The following is a 19,518-nucleotide window of genomic DNA, read 5'->3' as shown; positions in this document are numbered from 1 at the left end:
GAATGGCTTGACACGGAAAGGACGGCACCCCATAATGGCCGTACGGGTAGGTCGGCACCCCAGAATGGTCGTACCGGGTAGGTCGGGCACCCCATAAATGCCTGGCAGTATGTATGTGATATGATTGTATGGTATGTGGTACGATGAGGGAAATCACTAAGCTTCGTGCTTACAGTTTTCAGTTTTGTTTCAGGTACCTCTTCAGCAAAGGGGAAGGAGCCGACGTTGTAGCGGCACATCATACACACACACATTGGTTTTCCGCATTATGAGATATTCTGAGATTATACTCTGACATTATTACTATTTTCATGTTTCGGGTATTTAGACACGAGATATGTTTATTGAAATGATATGATCGTATGACGTTTTACTACAAATGTTTTACAAACTACTTAATTTAAATGAAATTTTTGGACGTGAAATTTGGGTCGTTACAAATGTGCTTTTATATTAGATGTTATAATGAATATATACTTGAAAGTACATTACTATTTTTTTTTAACTTTGATTCTCCTTTCATTTGTTTACAATCTTACAAGAAATATAGAAATGTCTACAGGAAAGATATTGTAACTAAAAGACATAGATCAAATCAATGATGATACAGACATCAAGGTCCGTGTACCGAAGCTATGAAACTTTACAAAAAATAATGTTGTTATTGACGAAGAGTTTGTGTACAATTTTTTTATATAATTTTATTTCATTATAATAATAATTTATTACATTCATTTCAATTTCAAATCTAATTTTTCTTTATTGTTTTGACTGAGTACCAAATTCTAATCTCATGTTTTAATAATAACTTTTCGAAATTTCAACATCTCCTAAAGGAAGGCCAAATTTATGTCATAAAAAAAAAACCAAACATGACATTGGTCAATAAATGTTAAAATATTTCAGGTCAAAATCAAACAATAGTAAATCACACTACATGTATCATATTAATTTATAATTTATTATATTCATTTTATTTGTGTTTATTACATTACCAACATGTTTAATTTGTAATATATCAATTTTTTTCCATGATTTTTTTTCACTATTCTCAAATGTATTTTCATCTCATAAATTTTTATTAATATTGTTTTTCTTTATTAACCGTAGTTTCTACGGATTTAAAACTGATAAACCTATAATTAAACAAAATATGTCATGTAATTCTTACAAGTCCACATGATTTGTTTATCCGGTTCATTAATTTAACAAAAGTTAAAAAAATAAATTGGTTTTATTAGAATATTATAATATAATGTCTTTACAAAATAATAGCACAACGAGACGAGATTTAAACATTTAGAGGGTGTTTGGTTTAATTTCTAAAATGACTTTTAACTGTCAAAAAAATGTTTGGGAAAATGAGAAATACTTTTGAAAATAACTTTTTTATTAGAATAAATTTGGTCTTTTTGAAAAGTCATCAAATCATGATTTTTCCAACTTTTCAACATGTTAAACAATAAAATTACTTTTATATTTCCACCCGTCATTTTTAATCATTTTACATAACTTTTTCCTTTTAAAACAGATTTAAAAAAACAAATTTGTCCCGTAAAAAAGCGAAGCCAAAAAAAAGTAGTACTACCGATATTAATCCACGCGGTTCGTTACTCTCCAAATCCTACACAAGCAGCGGAAATTCTTACGAGACAAGGCGATGAAGAAGAGAACGGCGAGCAGGAAGAAGATTGTGAGGGCCATGGAAAAATCGAACGGAGAGTCGGAGGTGAAGGATGGTTTCGGCGATCCATCAGTCACTATCTGGACCCACCAGGCTACCATACCAACTCGGACCTCATCGACCCCATGAGCTGCTGAGCACTGAGGTTTGAATGTTCTTTGATTTTCCTTTTGATAAATTAGTTATAATTCGCAATGTTTTGGTAACTATTTTTCAAACTACAGCCTTGCAACTTTTGGGGCCACAAAATTGTGGTGTGCATTGATTTTATCCGAATCTATGCCCTCATCCATAATTAAAACCTTTTTCCGTGTGCATTAACATCTCTACTATAAACAATAATTGAAATCATTCTCTCCGCATATCCATTTCTTCCCCATTTCCACTAATATTCTCTGCTACTCTTATCATAAACAATGGCTGAAATCGTTGTTTCCGCCTTCTTCTCGGTGTTCTTTGAAAAGCTGGCCTCTGAAGCCTTCAAGAAGATTGCTCGCGCTAAGGGAATTGATTCCCAGCTCAACAAACTGAAGAGGTCATTAATCCAGATTAAAGCTCTGCTTAATGATGCTTCTCAGAAGGAAATAACTGATCAAGCTGTTAAAGAATGGTTGAATGGTCTCCAACAGCTGGCTTACGACATAGATGACTTGCTTGACGAATTGGCAACCGAAGCTATGCATCGTGAGTTGACTGATGAATTTGGAGCCTCCACCAGCATGGTAAGAAAGCTAATCCCAACTTGTTGCACAAATTTCTCACTAAGTACTAGGATGGGTAGCAAGTTAGATGCTATTACCACCAACTTACAAGAACTGGTAGAGGAAAAAGAAAATCTTGGTTTAAGTGTGAAAGATGAAAGGCCAAAACAGATGAATAGAGATTAGAGACCTCTTTGGTAGATGCATCTAGGATTATTGGACGCGAAGGTGAAAAGGATGCGTTGCTCCACAAGTTACTGGGGGATGAAGCATGTGATAAAAACTTTAGCATTGTGCCCATAGTTGGTATGGGTGGGGTGGGTAAGACCACACTAGCCAGACTTCTATATGATGAAATGCATGGGAAGGCTCACTTCGAACTCAAGGCATGGGTTTGTGTTTCTGATGAATTTGATATCTTCAATATCAGCAAAGTTATATTTCAATCGATAGGCGGGGGAAACAAAGAATTTAAGGACTTAAATCTTCTTCAAGTAGCTTTAAAAGAGAAGATCTCAAAGAAAAGATTTCTTCTAGTTCTTGATGATGTGTGGAGTGAAAGCTATACCGATTGGGAAATTCTAGAACGCCCATTTCTTGCAGGGGCACCTGGAAGTAAGATTATCATCACTACCCGGAAGCTATCGTTGCTAACCCAACTGGGTTATAGTCAACCTTACAGTCTGTCAGTTTTGTCACATGAGAATGCAGTATCTTTATTCTGTCAACATGCATTCGGTGAAAATAACTTCGATTCACATCAAACACTTAAACCACATGGTGAAGGTATTGTCAAAAAATGTGATGGCTTGCCATTGGCTTTGATAGTGCTCGGGAGGTTATTGAGGACAAAAACCGACGAGGAAGAATGGAAGGAGCTGCTTAATAGTGAGATATGGAGCTTAGGGAAGAGAGATGAGATTACTCCAGCTCTTAGGCTAAGCTACCATGATCTTTCTGCCAATTTGAAGCTGCTGTTTGCATACTGTTCCTTGTTCCCTAAGGACTACATGTTTGAGATGGAGGAGTTGATTCTATTATGGATGGCGGAAGGGTTTTTGCATCAATCAAGTACTACAGGGAAATCAATGGAACGTATGGGTGTTGAATGTTTTGAAGACTTGTTGTCAAGGTCATTTTTCCAACAGGCACCTAATGATAAATCGTTATTTGTTATGCATGACCTGATGAATGATTTGGCCATGTCTATTGCTGGTGAATTTTTTTCAAGGTTAGACATTGAAATGAAGAAAGAAATTGGGAAGGCAGATCCAGGTAAGTATCGGCATATGTCATTTGTTTGTGAGGAGTATATGATTTACACAAAGTTCGAGGCATTGAAAGGAGCTCATAGCTTGAGAACATTCTTAGCATTGTCTTCTGTGCGAAAATGGTGGCAAGAATTCCAGTTATCGAATAAAATTCTGACAGACTTAATTCGTGAGTTACCATTATTAAGGGTCATAAGTTTGAGTCGACTTAGCATAAACGAGGTACCTGAATTCATCGGCTGTCTGAAGCACTTGCGGTATCTTAATTTTTCTAGAACTAAAATCACACATTTACCTGATAATGTCTGTGACCTTTATAATTTACAGACTTTGATAATTTTTGGCTGTCATAGACTAGAAAAGTTGCCCAACAGCTTCAAAAAGCTTAAAAATTTGCGGCATTTTGACATGAGGGGCAATCCACTTTTGAAGAAGATGCCCTTAGGGATTGGTGAATTGAAAAGCCTACGAACTCTCTCTAAGATCATTATTGATGGAGACAACGGCTTTTCAATAACCGAGCTTAAAGATCTAAAGGATCTCCAAGGTAAAATTTCCTTTAAGGGGCTTGACAAAGTGCGAAATCCAATGCGTGCACAGGAAGTGAACTTATCCCACAGGAGGCTAAGTGAGTTAGAGGTGGAATGGAGTGGTGTATTTGATAATTCTTGAGAGGAAACAGTTGAACAGGAGGTCCTGAATGTGATGAAGCCTCATAATGATAATCTAAAACATCTCAGGGTTGTGTTGTATGGTGGTACAGAGTTTCCGAGTTGGGTTGGGGATCCCTCATTTCATCGGTTGGCTGAAGTGACATTAAATGGTTGTAAGAAGTGTACATCTCTACCGCTACTTGGGCAGCTACCATCACTTAAGGAGTTGGTTATTGAAGGCATGGATGAGGTGAAAGTTGTGGGCTTGGAGCTGCTTGGGACTACTGGTCCTGCATTTCCTTCACTTGAAACTCTACATTTCAAAGATATGAAAGGGTGGGAGGCATGGTCAACCAATAATAATGGGGTACTTGTGGATACAACATTTCCATGCCTTCAAGAGCTTTTTATATGGAATTGTCCTAATTTGGTTAGAGTCTCAATTGAAGCATTACCTTCACTAAGGGTGTTAAGGATAAGTTGGTGCGGTCATGAAGTGTTTGGAAGTCTGGTTCGTTTAGCTTCATCGGTCACCAAGTTGGATATAGATGATATTTCAGGACTTAATGATCAGGTGTGGGGAGGTGTTATAGAGCATCTTGGGGCTGTTCAAGAACTAAGCATCTCAAGGTGTAATGAAATAAGATACCTGTGGGAATCAGAAGCAGAGGCAAGTACGTATGTTGTGAATTTAAGGAAGTTGCATGTATGGGATTGTTCAAATTTGGTGAGATTAGGAGAGAAAGAGGAGGATAATTGTGGGAGCTACCTAACATCTCTTACGAGCTTCGAGGTATGGCATTCTAATAGCCTGGAGCATTTCAGATGTCCAAATAGCCTTAAGTCACTTACCATCGCGCATTGTAATAAATTATTGGAAAAGGAGTTGATAGGAGGACGAGAGAAGCCTCTGATCAACTCAAACATACTCATGCTTGAATCTGTATGTATAATTGATTGGCCAAATCTGAAATCAATCACTGAATTGAGTTCCTTCAATCACCTTTTGAAACTCGAAATAAGCGATTGTCCAAATCTGGAGTCATTTCCTGACCATGAGTTGCCAAAACTCAATGTGTTAACACATCTAGCAATAGTAAGATGTCTGAGCATGGATGCTTCCTTTTCTCGTGGGCTTTGGCCTCCAAAATTGTGTTTCCTATTAATAGGAGGGTTGAAGAAGCCCGTTTCAATGTGGGGCCCACAGACTTTTCCAACCTCGCTTGTGGAGCTAGGGTTAACAGGTGGACAGTCAGAAGATGTGAGTAATTTCAGTCAGCTGTCCCATCTTCTTCCTTCATCTCTTACTTCTTTTGGCATAATCGAATTTGAGAAACTGGAATCAGTTTCAAAGGGACTCCAACACCTCACCTCTTTCCAGCATCTCTCCATTTACAACTGCCCAAAGGCGATGGATCTACCAGAAATGTTGCTGCCTTCACTCTTGAGTTTGAGAATATGGGAATCCCCAAATCTGAAAGAAAGGATTAGTAAAAGAGGCTCTTACTGGCCCCTCGTCTCACGTATCCCCTGCATTGACATATCCTGAGGAGTTACAAACTTAATCTGAAAGTATGCTCCTCCCTCTGCTGATGATAAATTATAAATATAATATTTGATTTTGCTTTCTTTCAACCAACAAAGTGCCAATATTATATCCAACATAAGCATGTATATAATAAAAGAAATTGTTTGCATGTCAATATATGGTTGTAAACATGGACAAACAGTTTTATACCTTTATTAACTCATCCTGCTTTCTGAATTTGGCAGGCCACTTAATTGAGAACTTGGATTCACTTCCCAAACATGATGATACAAAAAAAAAGGTAGCCCTTCCCTCTGCCTTTGACTTCTTTTAGTTTATATACACATAAATTTAATAATACATTTTGCCAGCACTATATAAGCAGCCCCTAGAGATTGTTTTAGCATAAAAAATAAATTTATGTCACAATATCAGGAAGTTCTTTTGTTAAAAAGATATCATTTAGTTATGAACATGGAAGGGATATGATGGTTTGAAATTTAATTTGTGAAATAGGAATGATTTGGAATTTGCTCTCTGAGGCAGGTCTGTCAATTGCAGACAAGTGTGAGAAGAAAAGACGTATTCCTGATTTCTGCATATCTTTTCCACAAGTAGACAAATCAACTTAATTTCAAGGGGTGATCAGATGTTTTGGGTGAGTTGTATATGAAATATTAGAAACTCATGTATGTATATATATATATATATATATATATATATATATATATATATATATATATATATATATATATATATATATATATATATGTTTAATTAAAGGGAAAATAATAAACAAATAAAAGGGGATTTATTATTTGTATTGTATTTAACAAGATAGGAAGGAGAACTCATTTTTATTACCATTTATTTGCAAGAGTTTTTGGAATAAATTTTTCACTGCCTTTTTCTTTTTACTTTACAAGTTGATCTAAGAAGGAACTAGCCAAGGATATAACCATGACGGATTTGAAATGATTTTCCACATTTAACCATGATTTTGGCAACAACCAACCATCTGTATACTTATGCTAAATAATATGAGATGCTCAATATGAGGCCAGAGTGTGATCTTGCAATGATTTTGTGCCTACGCATGAAAATGTAACTTTTTAAGGACTTCAGTCTCTAAATGATTTGTAAATCCTCTGCTTTACAAGTTTACGCCATCAATAGAGTCCTCTAGACCTCTAAAATATTATGCTTATAAGAATTGTGCTTATACGAATAAGGGAATATTATTTGACTTATATATAAGGGTAGTAAAAAACTATATAAGAAAAATGAGACGAAGAAAGAGAACTAACTTGGAATAATTGAGAACACTTCATCCATCTGAAGTCAATGTGAACACCAAATCAATCATTGTTTAACAATCATGATGGAAGATAACTTGTAGAATAGATTAGAGACAATGAAAGAGATGGTATCATACAAAGAATAGTGGTTCGATGGTGATCATGGCCACTAGAGAGTAATGGAGTTTGTGAACCATTTAGATAAACACAAGTAGATTCAATGCTATTATAGATATAGTTTGTGAACCATTATTTAGATCCACATTCCAAATTTTCAGAATTGATTTTGTCAATTCGATACGAGAGAAATAGTATTTGCTTCACATTATGTTGAACAAAAAAACTCCTTGAATGCTTAGAAACAAAATACGGTATGAAAGTTATCAATATATGATTAATAATGAAACAAATAATATGCTACAGATTTAGAGAATCCATCTCAAATCATTTCTACCATTATCCATTTCAAACAATAACTTTCATCAAGTAGAAAGTTATGACTTTTGAAGATCATTAGTCATTGTTGCAGATTGATCAGCATGACTAATGTTATCACCCAAAGTGATTCTTTACACGAAAAAATTTATTGATTGGGTTAATATTTCAGAAATTGCTTAGATGTGGCAAATAGGGACACATACTCGGTCAGAAAAATACACATTAATTGCTTGTGAAAAGACTATCTATTAACCAAATATTGCATTTGCATGTTATTCTTGTTTCAGTTCATAACTTTGGTCAAGAATTTTATCATGCACGTTAAACATTTTATCAAATACATAACGTGCATGTAAAACTATCAAATGGAGTCTTGTTCAAGTCGAATTATAAACAATAAATTAAAGTTGATTGTTGAAACTTGGAAGGTAATATCGAAAAAGGTTTTCGTGATATAAAAAAGAAAACCTTAGTTGCCATGATGTACACGAGGACAAAACTGGAATGCAACCAACCATGTACATCAAACATCTAAAATGTCATCTTTTATTGTTATGAGGCTGAATTTAACTTAACATATTTTTTTCTAGATAATAGTAAGAACATTTTTGTTTTTGATTTAAAACGTGATGTCGTTTTTATTTTTATAATCTACATTTTTTCTTGCTTTTTAATTAAAAAATGTCATTACTATTTATCACTTGATGCACTTCACTTTAATAATATATTTTGGTATTAAAATCTTAAATAAAGCCTAGTTTTCCACTCACAGATCCCAATCATTTTCTATTTAGGCTTACTTCCCAAATATGGTTCACATCGGGATAAATATTTATCTTATATAAACTCCAACCCATAACATTTTTTTGATCAAATTGATAACATTTTTTAGAAAACAAAGTGCATGCATAATATTTTGTACGTAATTTATATTTTTTGTGTTTGGAAGTAGCCACACATTAGACTGAAACTGGAGAGGTATGTAATATGTAAAAATAACATGTTTTCCTTAAATTAAAAGGACAATTAAGGGCGTGTTAGGCAGTGGCGAAACTTGAACAATTAACTGGGGGGGGGCGAAAGTATCATAAATTGAAATTAACGTTCTTAAAAAAAATTGTTTTCAACAAATAAACACCAAAAACACCTAGAAAAAGAATTACAACTCAGCCCGACGACCTTTAATGTCTTTAAATTCATCAATTACAGACTTTGAATCAATGTTTTCAGCAATTTCTCTTTCTATGTAAATCACCAAGTTGTTTGCGAGAAAATCATCCGACATCTTATTGCGAAGACGGTTCTTGAATATTTTCATTGCTGAAAATTCTCTCTCTGTTGTTGCGGTAGAAATTGGAAGTGTCATGATTAGCCGAACCACTCTATCAAGCAAATAGTATGTCTCACGTTTCTGAGTTTCCACAAGACGCTTGCATAGGTCAACAATAGTTGATACACCACTTAGTCTGGGATTCTTTGTGATATCAATATTAAAAATCTCCAATTGATATCGTAATTGAATCCTCTCTTGCTCCATAAAATCTTCAGGATAATACTTCTCAACAAGAAAACAAATTTGATCAATGTTAATCACTTTAGAAACTAAAGTAGAACTAAGTCTTAACAACTCCATCGACCGATCATTGACTCTACTATTCAACTCATGTAACTGTTTGTCCAATGTGGCTGTAAACAAATCCACTCGATAAAAATGTTCAAAAGTAACATGATTGTCTGTTTTTCGAGGCTGGTATCGAGTAGAAGTATATGGAGCATTCATATTTGGTATATTTATTTGATGTTTTTCACAAAAAAACTTTACTTGTGCAAGTAAGGACTCCCATCCTTTGTTTCTAAAATCATTTAGACTCTCCTTTGTTGCTGAAACTAACTCCATGGCATTAAGAATATCTTGGGATTTCTTTTGTAGAGCTTGAGAAAGTATTTCAGTTTTTCCCATTACTTCCTTTATCAGGTGAAGAATAAACACAAACTCAAATGATTTCAGATAACAGTAAGCTGCATCAGCATCTCCACGTTGAGAATAAGTGGCAGATACGTCATCAATTATTCCTTGGAGAACAACACGAGTACAAGCAAACATGTTAAGCAAACTACAAACGGAACGAAAATGAGAACCCCAACGTGTATCAACAGCTCTTCTTAATGTCCCAACTTGATTCAATCCTTTACCTGATTCGATTTCACCTAGTTCCAATAACTGTTCAATCTCAGTTGCCTTTGCTTTTTGTAACTCATCATGACGCTTACTGGAAGCACAAACTACGTTAATTGTAAAAATTAAGTTTGTGAAAAACTGGTGAACCGGAATAATTTTCCTTGAAGCAGCCACCAAGGCTAGTTGCAATTTGTAAGCAAAGCAGTGAACATAATATGCATAAGGACAATCCTCAAGAACAAGTGCTTGTAATCCATTACATTCCCCTCTCATATTACTAGCACCATCATAACCTTGGCCACAAATTTTACTAACATCAAATTGATAGTGTAAAAGTTGTCTCCACATATTTGTTTTCAATGTTAATGATAAAGTATCCCTAACATGAACCAAATCCAAGAACCTTTCACGTATGATTCCTTCCACATCAACAAGTCTCAAAAATATCGCCATTTGCTCTTTTTTAGACTCATCCCGTGACTCATCAACCATGACACAAAAGTATGAATCCCCCACTTCACTACGAATATGCTTTCGAACTTTATTTGCAATAATACTAAGAATTTATTTTTGAATGTCCGCAGAAGTATACTTTGAATTATAAGGAGCTTTCTCTAATATAACGTTTGCAACTTCATCATTATACGATGCTAGAAGTTTTAGAAGTTGGAGAAAATTACCACGATTTTTGGAATCAAGAGTTTCATCATGTCCTCGTAAAGCACAAGCTTGGAAGGTCAACCAACGAACTGTGTCAATTGACATTTTTAAGCGTAAACAGTTCTTCAATATTTGTGCTTCATTTTGCTTCACTATGATATTTTCAATATGAGCTACTTGGTTCATCAAGTTTTCAACAAATGCAACAACATTTCTATGTTGTGAGCAACCAATATGTTTCAAGAATGCACAATTTTTCCCATCATTAACTTTTTTCCAATTGTCAAATCCTTTAACAGTAAATGCATCGTAACCATGACACACACTTGGTTTATCATTAAATATATAACAAATAAAACAATAAGAAGCATGTGTTGTTGGAGAATATTCTAGCCAATTAGGGAAAATGTTGAACCAATAATATTTGAATCTACGAGGATGTTTTGTTGAAACTTTAGCTTGATACTCCTTAAGATGTATTTGGAAAGGTCCTAAATTCAGATAAGCTCGTCTCACTTGTTCTCTTAAATTAACCGGATAATCCCACATTTGCTTTCGTTTAGCGGGATCTCTTTCTAGATTCTTCAAATCAACTTCATTAGGATTTTCCTTTTTCTTGTGGTTGTGGCTCATTCTCTTATTATTTATCATTTTCTTGCGGTTGTGGCTCATTCTCTTGTTGATTTTCCATTTCTTGCGGTTGTGGCTCACTTGTTGAAACTTTGTGACGTTTACTCTCTTCACTTTCATGATTAGTTTCTTTATCATCCGCCTTTCTTTTGTAAAAATAGTCTAAGGTTTTCATCTTTCCCATGATTATATCTATTAAAATCAAAATCAAAATTAGAACAATAACCAATAACTCATTTAACAATTAGCAGTGCGTGAAAACTGAAAAGTAAAACCAAATCAAATTGACAAATTGACAGCCAAATCAAATTGGCAAATTGACAAATTGACAACCAAATCAATTTTTTAAAAATAGTCTAAGGTTTTCATTCATCTTTGTTTTCAGTTTTGTTTGAAGCGTAACAAAATCAATTTTTTTCTATTCCTACATCTTACAATAAATAGACTAGAAGGCTAAACAAATCATAATTGAATATTGTTAAGTGATAAACCAAATTCACAAATTGACAGGAGAAATTCTAACCCCTAATTTGGAGTTTGGACAGGACCGAGAGAAAAGAGGAGTCAGGAGAACTGGAGAAACTCACAAACAGCAGCAACAGTGCAGCACAACATTCAATTAGAACAAAGAACAAGTGAACTAGAAAAGAAAGAAGAAGATCGCCATACCTGATTGTTGGTGTTGGTGCGATGGGCGATGGAGAGACTGAGACCGACTGGCCAACAGCGAGCAGCGACAGCAGGCAACAGCGAATCATCGATAGCATCAACAACAGTGAACACTGGCAAGTGGCGACTCAGCGAAATTGGGGAAGAACAAGAATCGAACGTGATTTCTGAATATTTCTTGGAGAATTCGGATTTGTCACTTGAGGCTTGGAGAGTTGGAGTCTGATTCAGGAGGGGCCAAAGCCCAAGTTTGAAGATAACAGGCCTTGGAATTAAATTTTTGTAAGTGTATTTTCTATTTCTAGCCCAAAAATCAGGGGGGCCACTGCCCATCCTGGCCCTATAAATACTTCGTCACTGGTGTTAGGCTTGCATCGTTTGAGAGTTTCTGGCTTCTAACTTTTAAGAAAACGCTAGTAAAAAAGAAAAACCTCGTTCGGCGACAAGATCGTTTAACTTTTATCCTAAACAAAATGCTCCAAAATCAAAAGCTACTTGGATTAGTTTTCAACAAAACGCTCCAAAATCAAACGCTACCAGCTACCCACTAACCGCCAACCGCTACCAGCTAGTTTTGTCGAAGACGCCCTAAAAAATGTAATAGAAAAATACTAAAAGGAAAGTGATAGTAGACAAAAAGGATTAAATTTCTAACTAACAACGTACATTGAATCCAAAAAAAATGAAACCATTTCAAATATGATGTCATATATGCATTTGATCAGTTGCATATATGATTTAATGGAATCGTGATGTTTGAAAGATCCCAATACACTTCTTTCATGTAATCTATATACTTGCATGTAATATAGATTGTAGCCCTTATATTTGAATCTTTCCAATTGACTTTCAAGTCAAATAGGCCACCTGTCAACTATAAATTTAGGCTTATATGGTGCAATTTGCATCAGGTACCTATATACATACATATATATATATATATATATATATATATATATATACACACACACATATATATATATATATATAGTGAGAGAGAGAGAGAGAGAGAAAGTGTAACGCTTGAATCTTGGTAAGTTCCTCTTTTGACCTTACTTATTTAAATTGTCCTATTTTGACCCTTGACTTATACACGGGGTGTACAACGAGGTACACTTAGCGTACAAGTGATGAAGCAAGTAAGTGGGGCATACCTAGTGGTACGCTTAGCGTACTCATGCGAGGGTGTGATCGAGTCCCAGATGCGTACACGGGGCATACACAATGATTAATGAAAACCCTAATTTTAGGGGTTGGACACTATATAAGCATCCTTATGGACTTGAAACCCTTATTTCACCAGCTTCCCTGTCCCCTTTACCCTGCATTCGAACCCTAATCCCATCTTGTGTGATTTTGAAGCTTTGAAGACCATTTGGAAGAGTATTTTGGTGCTTGAAGGAAGGTGTCCATCCTTGAAGCTTCATTAAAGGAGTGAAGGCTTATAGATCCAGAACCTTATCATCCTTGGGCACTTATTTGAGCTATAAAGTCTTGAACTTGATGCTTAATAGCTTAGATCTCTTTTGGTTTGGGTTTATCGACACTTTTGGTCCCATTGATGAGATCTTATGAGTCCACATCGTTTTTGAAGTTTAGAGTTGCCACTCTTGGTGTTATTTGGGTTCTTGAGTCAGAAATTTGTCATTTTTGAGATTGAGATCCATCCATGCATGAGTTACGGCCATTTTCATGGAAGTAGAATGTTATATTTTGAGTTTGGGTTCATTTGAAGCATGAAAAGTCACCAAGTTCGTGCCTTTATGGGTCTAGAAATTGATTAGGACAGTTTGGATCTTTGGGATAAGCATTAAGTGCTTAATATCAAAATATGGCTTAATATAGGAGTATGATGGGCATATAAATCTGTACGCGCAGCGTACAAGCCAACAAGTGAGTACGCGCTGAGTACAGCTGAGTACGCCCTATGTACACAATCAGAGTGGGCTTCGCATATTTAGGCCTCGGTTTGGGCCATTTCTTGGACCTTGTTGCTTTGGGCCTTAGTGGGCCATCTGAAATCGTGCTTTTGGACTAAGGATATGATTAGGATTTAGGGTAAGGCCCATTAGAGGGGTTTGGGCCCAATTTAGAAAAGTTAGGCCATAAGTGGGCCACTAGTGGGCTTTGGGAGATTGATTAGTGTTGGGGCTTTGATATTGTGGATTTGGGCATTAGTCATGGATCAAATTAGACCAGGGATAAAATGGTCATTTTACCCCAAGTATGGAGTATTGAATATTGATTGAGACTCAAGTTTTGATTGGGTGTTATTTTGTATTGATAGCTCGAGGAGTCGTCAGGGCAGCAGCTAGGGATTCTTTGTGTGAGATTCAACATTTGAGGTGAGTTTCCTCACTGGGTTTAGCGGGTCTAAGGCACGAATGCCGACCCTTATTGGTTATGTTAGGATGTTAAGAGTCTGCATGACCCTTGCATGTGTTATGTGCTGCTATGTATACCGGGCGGGGCTCGATGCTAGGTGAGGCCTGAGGACTAGAACATATACTAGTGTTTATGATCGTTATATGTGTTATCATGATTATGTTATATTGATCATATGTGTATAGTGGGTGAGTGTGTCGACGTAAATTTTCAAAACAATTTTTCATTTTCCAAACAACATAATTATCATTTAAACATTCTCAAATCTCATGTTCAACAATTGTCATCAAATAAAACATATCCCAAGATCACAAATAAAGTCATCGGTCTGTATGTACGGATCATGTCGGCGCCTTCCCGCGATCGTCACTAGTACCTGAAACACATAACACATAACACTGTAAGCATAAATGTTTAGTGAATTCCCCAAAATACCACATACAACACATATTAGCCACTCAAGGCTATAACTCTATTTGACCCTCTGGTCAATGTGTCTCAGTGGGACCCCTCAGTCCCATAACTCTGTGGGCCCTCTGGCCCTAACTCTGTGGAACCTCTGGTCCTAACTCTATAAACTCTGGATCATACATAGCACAAATCACATAGAAATCATATCATACAGATAGCATACAAGATACTCTGTCACATAGCTCTAATTACCACTCTAGGTAAAGCATAGTGAGAAGACTCACCTCGGGTAACTCGGTAAATCTCGAACTCAGTAATACTGGTCTAGCCTCCACCTAATCACATGGAATAACTACTCTAATCAATACAACTCTCAAAGGAGACTAATCCCTCTCTAAGTTCTCTCAGAAAGGTAAAAGACCATTTTACCCCTCTCATGGCTCAAAGATCCAAACATTGACTAAACCCTAAAAGTCAAGAAAAGTCAACCCTCCGGGTTATGCTACGCATACCAAATTTGTATGTTGGGCATACCCGACAACTCACAGAATCGGGGAACGCGACCCCCTACGTTGCGCGTACTGGGATTACGCCCCGCGTAAATCCCAGTTTCATACTCCTTTTGATTTTGGGTCTTAAACGGTTAAGCCACACGTCCAAATTTCAGATGTGACTGTCCTTAAGCCTCTTAATCCATAAAGTTGGTGACTTTAAGTCTTTGCATGGCTGTAGAAGTCACCAACACCCAAATCATTCCATTTCCCACATTTTAAAGCCCATAACTCAAGCATGGTCGGCTCTTAGTGACCAAGACTGAATTTTTATGTCATAGCAACCCCTAATGAGCTAACATGGGACATATCTCGGGTTCTAGTAGCTCATCAACACATAAAGTTATCAACTTAGGGGACAAAAACCCTATAGCATCCCCATGCAAAACACAAACAGAAAAGAGAGAAAGCTTAGAGCTTTTTTACCTCCAAAAGATGTCTTTCCCACTGCTAAACTCGGATCCAAAATCTTGAGCTCTAACTCCTCCTCTTTCCAAAGATTTCTCTTCACTCAAAAGTCCAAGAATGCACCAACAAGCCCTCCAAGTCACTCTCTTGCTATATGAACGAGATTTAGGGTTTTGGGGGTTAAGTCTCTAGAAATGGTGGCCAGATGTAATGAGAAACAGAAGACTGTCTTTGCAGTAAGACAGCTGAAAACTGGAGTCTTGAGCTGGTGGAAGCTATTGGCAGATACGATGCCACGAGGAGAAGCCTTAAGGATGTCGTGGGAAGAGTTTTTGGAACAGTTGAAAATGCAGTACTGCTCGGAGGTAGATCTGATAGACCTAAACAACGATTTTCAGAACCTGAAGAAAGGGAAGATGAGTGTTGATGAGTATGCCACCGCATTTACCGAGAGGATGAAGCTATTTCCCTACTTGGTGCCTACTGAACTCTCCAAGATTGATAGGTTTGCTAACGGACTGCCCACTGACTTTGGTCCAATGGTCAAAATGGCAACTACCTTAAAAGCAGCTATTAGGGCAGCTAAGAACGTAGAGGCCCAGATAAGAGAAAAGGGTCTAGAAAAAGATAAGGTAGGAGAGAAGCGGAAGTTTGAAGGATCTTCGAGGCCGAACAAGGAAAGCAAATTCTCAAAGCTTGGAGGAGCAAATGGAGGTGAAGCAAGATGGTGTGATAGATGCAAGAAGAAGCATGGTGGAAAGTGCAACGAAGAAGTGACTTGTTACAAGTGTGGGAGGACTGGTCACTATTCCAAAGACTGCACGCATAATGACAAAGTATGCTATGGATGTGGAGGCAAGGGGCACATGTCCAGAGACTGCCCAAGGAAAAAATAAAGCAGCAAGACCAGAAACGCCACCAAGGCCAAGGGCATTTCACATGATCCTCGACGAAGCAGAGAACCATGCGAGGAATCAAGAATGAGGACTTCTTACCCGAGGATCGGATTATGCAGTAGTCATAGTTTCGTATGATGTAGCCTAGTAGAGGCATAGTCTAGGGTGAACTTGAACACCTATGTAATCGTTTCAAGAATTAATATAAAACCTTCGTTTTGTTATCTGATGTGTTGAATGATTGTATGATTTGTTGCATGGTGACTTGGGAAACTGCGAGACAATACTTGGGACGAGTATGAGTAGGTGTGAATGGTAGTAGAGGCCTATACTACCGGAAGCATAGGACTCACACTTGGATCAGGGAAAGTCACAAGGTTACCAAGAAGTTAGTAATTGATTTCGTTTTATTCAAGTGTGTTGTTACCATCGTTTCGGTAATGACTAAGAAGATTGGTGATATTCCGACCCTAGTGGTCATATCGAATCGAGTCCGACTACGATGAGTATGTTGTGTGGCTCAGAGGACCAAGTTTGATGTAGCGTCCGACTTAAACCAAACGGTTGAAATCAAAGCGATCAATAGAAGTATCGCACTCGTTGTTAAAGAAGTTGGTGGCTAGAAATGCCTAATGTTAAAGTGTGATTATATCACATTAGAACATGAAGGAAGGCATAGTCTGTTTTAGAATTTAACTCTAAGAGACCTAAGTCTAAGTGTTGCAACATACGATGATAGGTCATTAGAATATGACACATCAATCTATAGTAGTAATAAAAGAACTTATCTCAAGTCTGTATCCAGCAAGGATCGAGATTGTGACTTGAAGGTCATAATTTGGAGTCTAACCTGAGGTAGAGAGTAGGTGCACGATCGAGTACTCTTACAGTCAATGAGTTTAAGAGATAGAATTGAAGGAATGTAGAAGTTATAATTATTACCTAGGATGAAGAGATGACGTATGGAGTCATTATATGACCCTGTTTCGTTGATGATTCCGGGACGTAATCATCCAAAGGGGGAGATAATTGTAACGCCTGCAGATCCGGGCTAGTCAATTTAGAGGCAATAGGGGTCGAAAACGACTTTTCGACAAAAAGATTATTTAGAATAAATAATCTTAACCAAGTTGTAGAATATGTCATAGGGTTTCCGTACATATAAAGAACGCCGAAATCCGAGTTATAACGAAGAAGTTATGACCCGTCGAAGTTTCGCGTCGGAACCGGCACGACGCCGGGAAGCGTAAATAGTAAATTTATGATAGAGCGAGATTTAGATTTAGCGCTCTAAACGAAAGTCATAGAATATGTTAAACTAAGAACTTCGATAAAAAGAACACCCAAATCTGACTTCGTATGAAGAAGTTACGATTTTTCGAAGTTTCGGATTAGTAGTGTACAGTCCGAAATTCGAATATTAGATCGAGCGATTTTTAGCCGACACAACCTAAACGAGAATTGAAGATCTCATTATTAGTAGCGTAACAATAAAAAGACAGACGAAAATGGACATCGGATGAAGAAGTTATGAGATTTTAACGGACCAATCCTGTCCCGACCTGTTAAAAATATAACTTTAAAAATAAAGTCAAAATTAGCCGACGGAGTCTAAATGAAAGTTGTAGAGTACGTCTCCACCTACGCGTGGATATAAATAACGTCAAAAACGGAGTTCGTATGAACGAGTTACAAATTATAATAGCATATTTACGTATTAAAATAAAGTATAAATCATATATACGTACACATATATATACATATGTATATATCATTAGAAAGGTATCGACGATGCGGTCATTATAAGACTAATGTTGAGTTCTTTCGACATTAGTTTAGTGTAAATATCATTAAATCTATTTAAAATAGTATTATAGAGGGGTGTTTAGTTGTTTATATAACTAAAAGGTCATTAAGTAATTATGGAGAGTAGTTTTTGAAAATTCAATTAGTATAAATAAGAGCCTTGGGCTCTCATATTTCTTGCACCATTCTCTTGATTCAAGAGTCTTTCTCTCCTTATCCCCCGAGCATTTCGGTCTCTCGTGATTCGACTTCTCTTTCTGTAGTTTTAGTATAGTAAGGTGAGCGCTGAAGCGTTGCACGAATCTTTCTTAGAAAGATTCAGCGACGAAGTTCTGCCCCTGCAGAGCCCGACTCTTAGCTAAAATCCCCTTGAAAGTAAGTTATTCTTACCCTATTTTAAATATAGTTTATATTTAAAATTAGTATTGTTATTATAAATTTATAATAAATATTTGAGCTATTATTATGACTTATATAAGTGTCGTTATAATATCTTTTAACTACTCGCGGTACGGGGAATCTGGTTTAAAGGGCCGCATAGGGTTGTTGGATTTCAGAAGTGCTATACGCCAAAATGGTCCTGCCCTCCGGTGTTTTATGTCTGGCCCCTGTCTGTACATAGTGGTTGGAAAGTATTGTTTAAACGCTTATATAATAATAATAATAATAAGACTAATAATTAGTCACGGTAAATATTAGACTAAAATCTAGTGGTAATAATACTAGGTTTCGTCGAAGGAAATTATTTTAAAGTAAACGAAGCGCTGTCCGAGTACCGAGTCACCACCTTCTCAAGTGAGTGCATAGTTACTTTCATCTTACACATAGATATGAAGTATTTTATATAAACTACGTGCTATGTGTGCATATTATCTGAATACTTGCTGTCTATGCTGGATGAACGTTTTATACATGTTTTAAAGAATTTAAGCTATATACGTATTTTATATATACGAATATGTTGGGTATGAGATGGGTAGATGAACGATGAGAGATAGAAGATGATACATTGGCAGCTATAGACTTAGTGCCTATGGGACAAACACCGGTAGCTATGGACTTAGTACCTGTTAAACGTTGGTAGCTATGGATTTAGTACCTGTTGGGAATTGGTAGCTATGGACTTAGTACCTGTTGAACATTGGTAGCTATGGACTTAGTACCTATTAGATAAAGACTGGTAGCTATGGATTTAGTACCTGATGAATAGACCATAGCAGCTATGGAATTAGTGCTTTATGAACGAACATTGGCAGCTATGGATTTAGTGTCAGTCCTATAACCCTGGAGGTAAGGGACTTCGGAATAAACGAATGCAGGATAGATGACTCTTAGGTTAAATCCTTAAAG

General features: G+C 36.6%; 2 protein-coding genes and 1 pseudogene across 3 annotated transcripts; 1 reads left to right on the top strand and 2 right to left on the bottom strand.

Annotated features, from left to right (window-relative positions):
• Nucleotides 1-1,854: 1,854 nt before the first annotated feature.
• LOC145093802 (putative disease resistance RPP13-like protein 1) lies at nt 1,855-6,530 on the top strand (annotated as a pseudogene). Its single transcript, XR_013703096.1, has 3 exons — nt 1,855-5,881; nt 6,083-6,138; nt 6,354-6,530. The product of XR_013703096.1 is annotated as a putative disease resistance RPP13-like protein 1 (transcript).
• Nucleotides 6,531-8,732: 2,202 nt separating this feature from the next.
• LOC145096133 (uncharacterized) lies at nt 8,733-10,205 on the bottom strand. Its single transcript, XM_079033901.1, has one exon. It carries the CDS (start codon nt 10,203-10,205, stop codon nt 8,733-8,735), a length of 1,473 nt encoding a protein of 490 aa, XP_078890027.1.
• Nucleotides 10,206-10,316: 111 nt separating this feature from the next.
• On the bottom strand, nt 10,317-11,045 carry LOC145096132 (uncharacterized). The gene has a single exon (XM_079033900.1). The coding sequence runs from the start codon at nt 11,043-11,045 to the stop codon at nt 10,317-10,319; it is 729 nt and encodes a 242-aa protein (XP_078890026.1).
• Between the last annotated feature and the right edge of the window lie 8,473 nt (nt 11,046-19,518).

This window comes from Lactuca serriola, chromosome 3, assembly GCF_051521515.1.
Source record: "Lactuca serriola cultivar US96UC23 chromosome 3, Lser_US96UC23_V15, whole genome shotgun sequence".
Taxonomy (NCBI): domain Eukaryota; kingdom Viridiplantae; phylum Streptophyta; class Magnoliopsida; order Asterales; family Asteraceae; genus Lactuca; species Lactuca serriola.
Note: the sequence above shows the minus strand (reverse complement) of the source record. Positions and strands in the feature narration are given on the sequence as shown.

Coding starts and splice junctions, on each gene's coding strand:
- LOC145096133 (XM_079033901.1), bottom strand. CDS start 10,205: ATGGCGATATTTTTGAGACTTGTTGATGTGGAAGGAATCATACGTGAA.
- LOC145096132 (XM_079033900.1), bottom strand. CDS start 11,045: ATGAGCCACAACCACAAGAAAAAGGAAAATCCTAATGAAGTTGATTTG.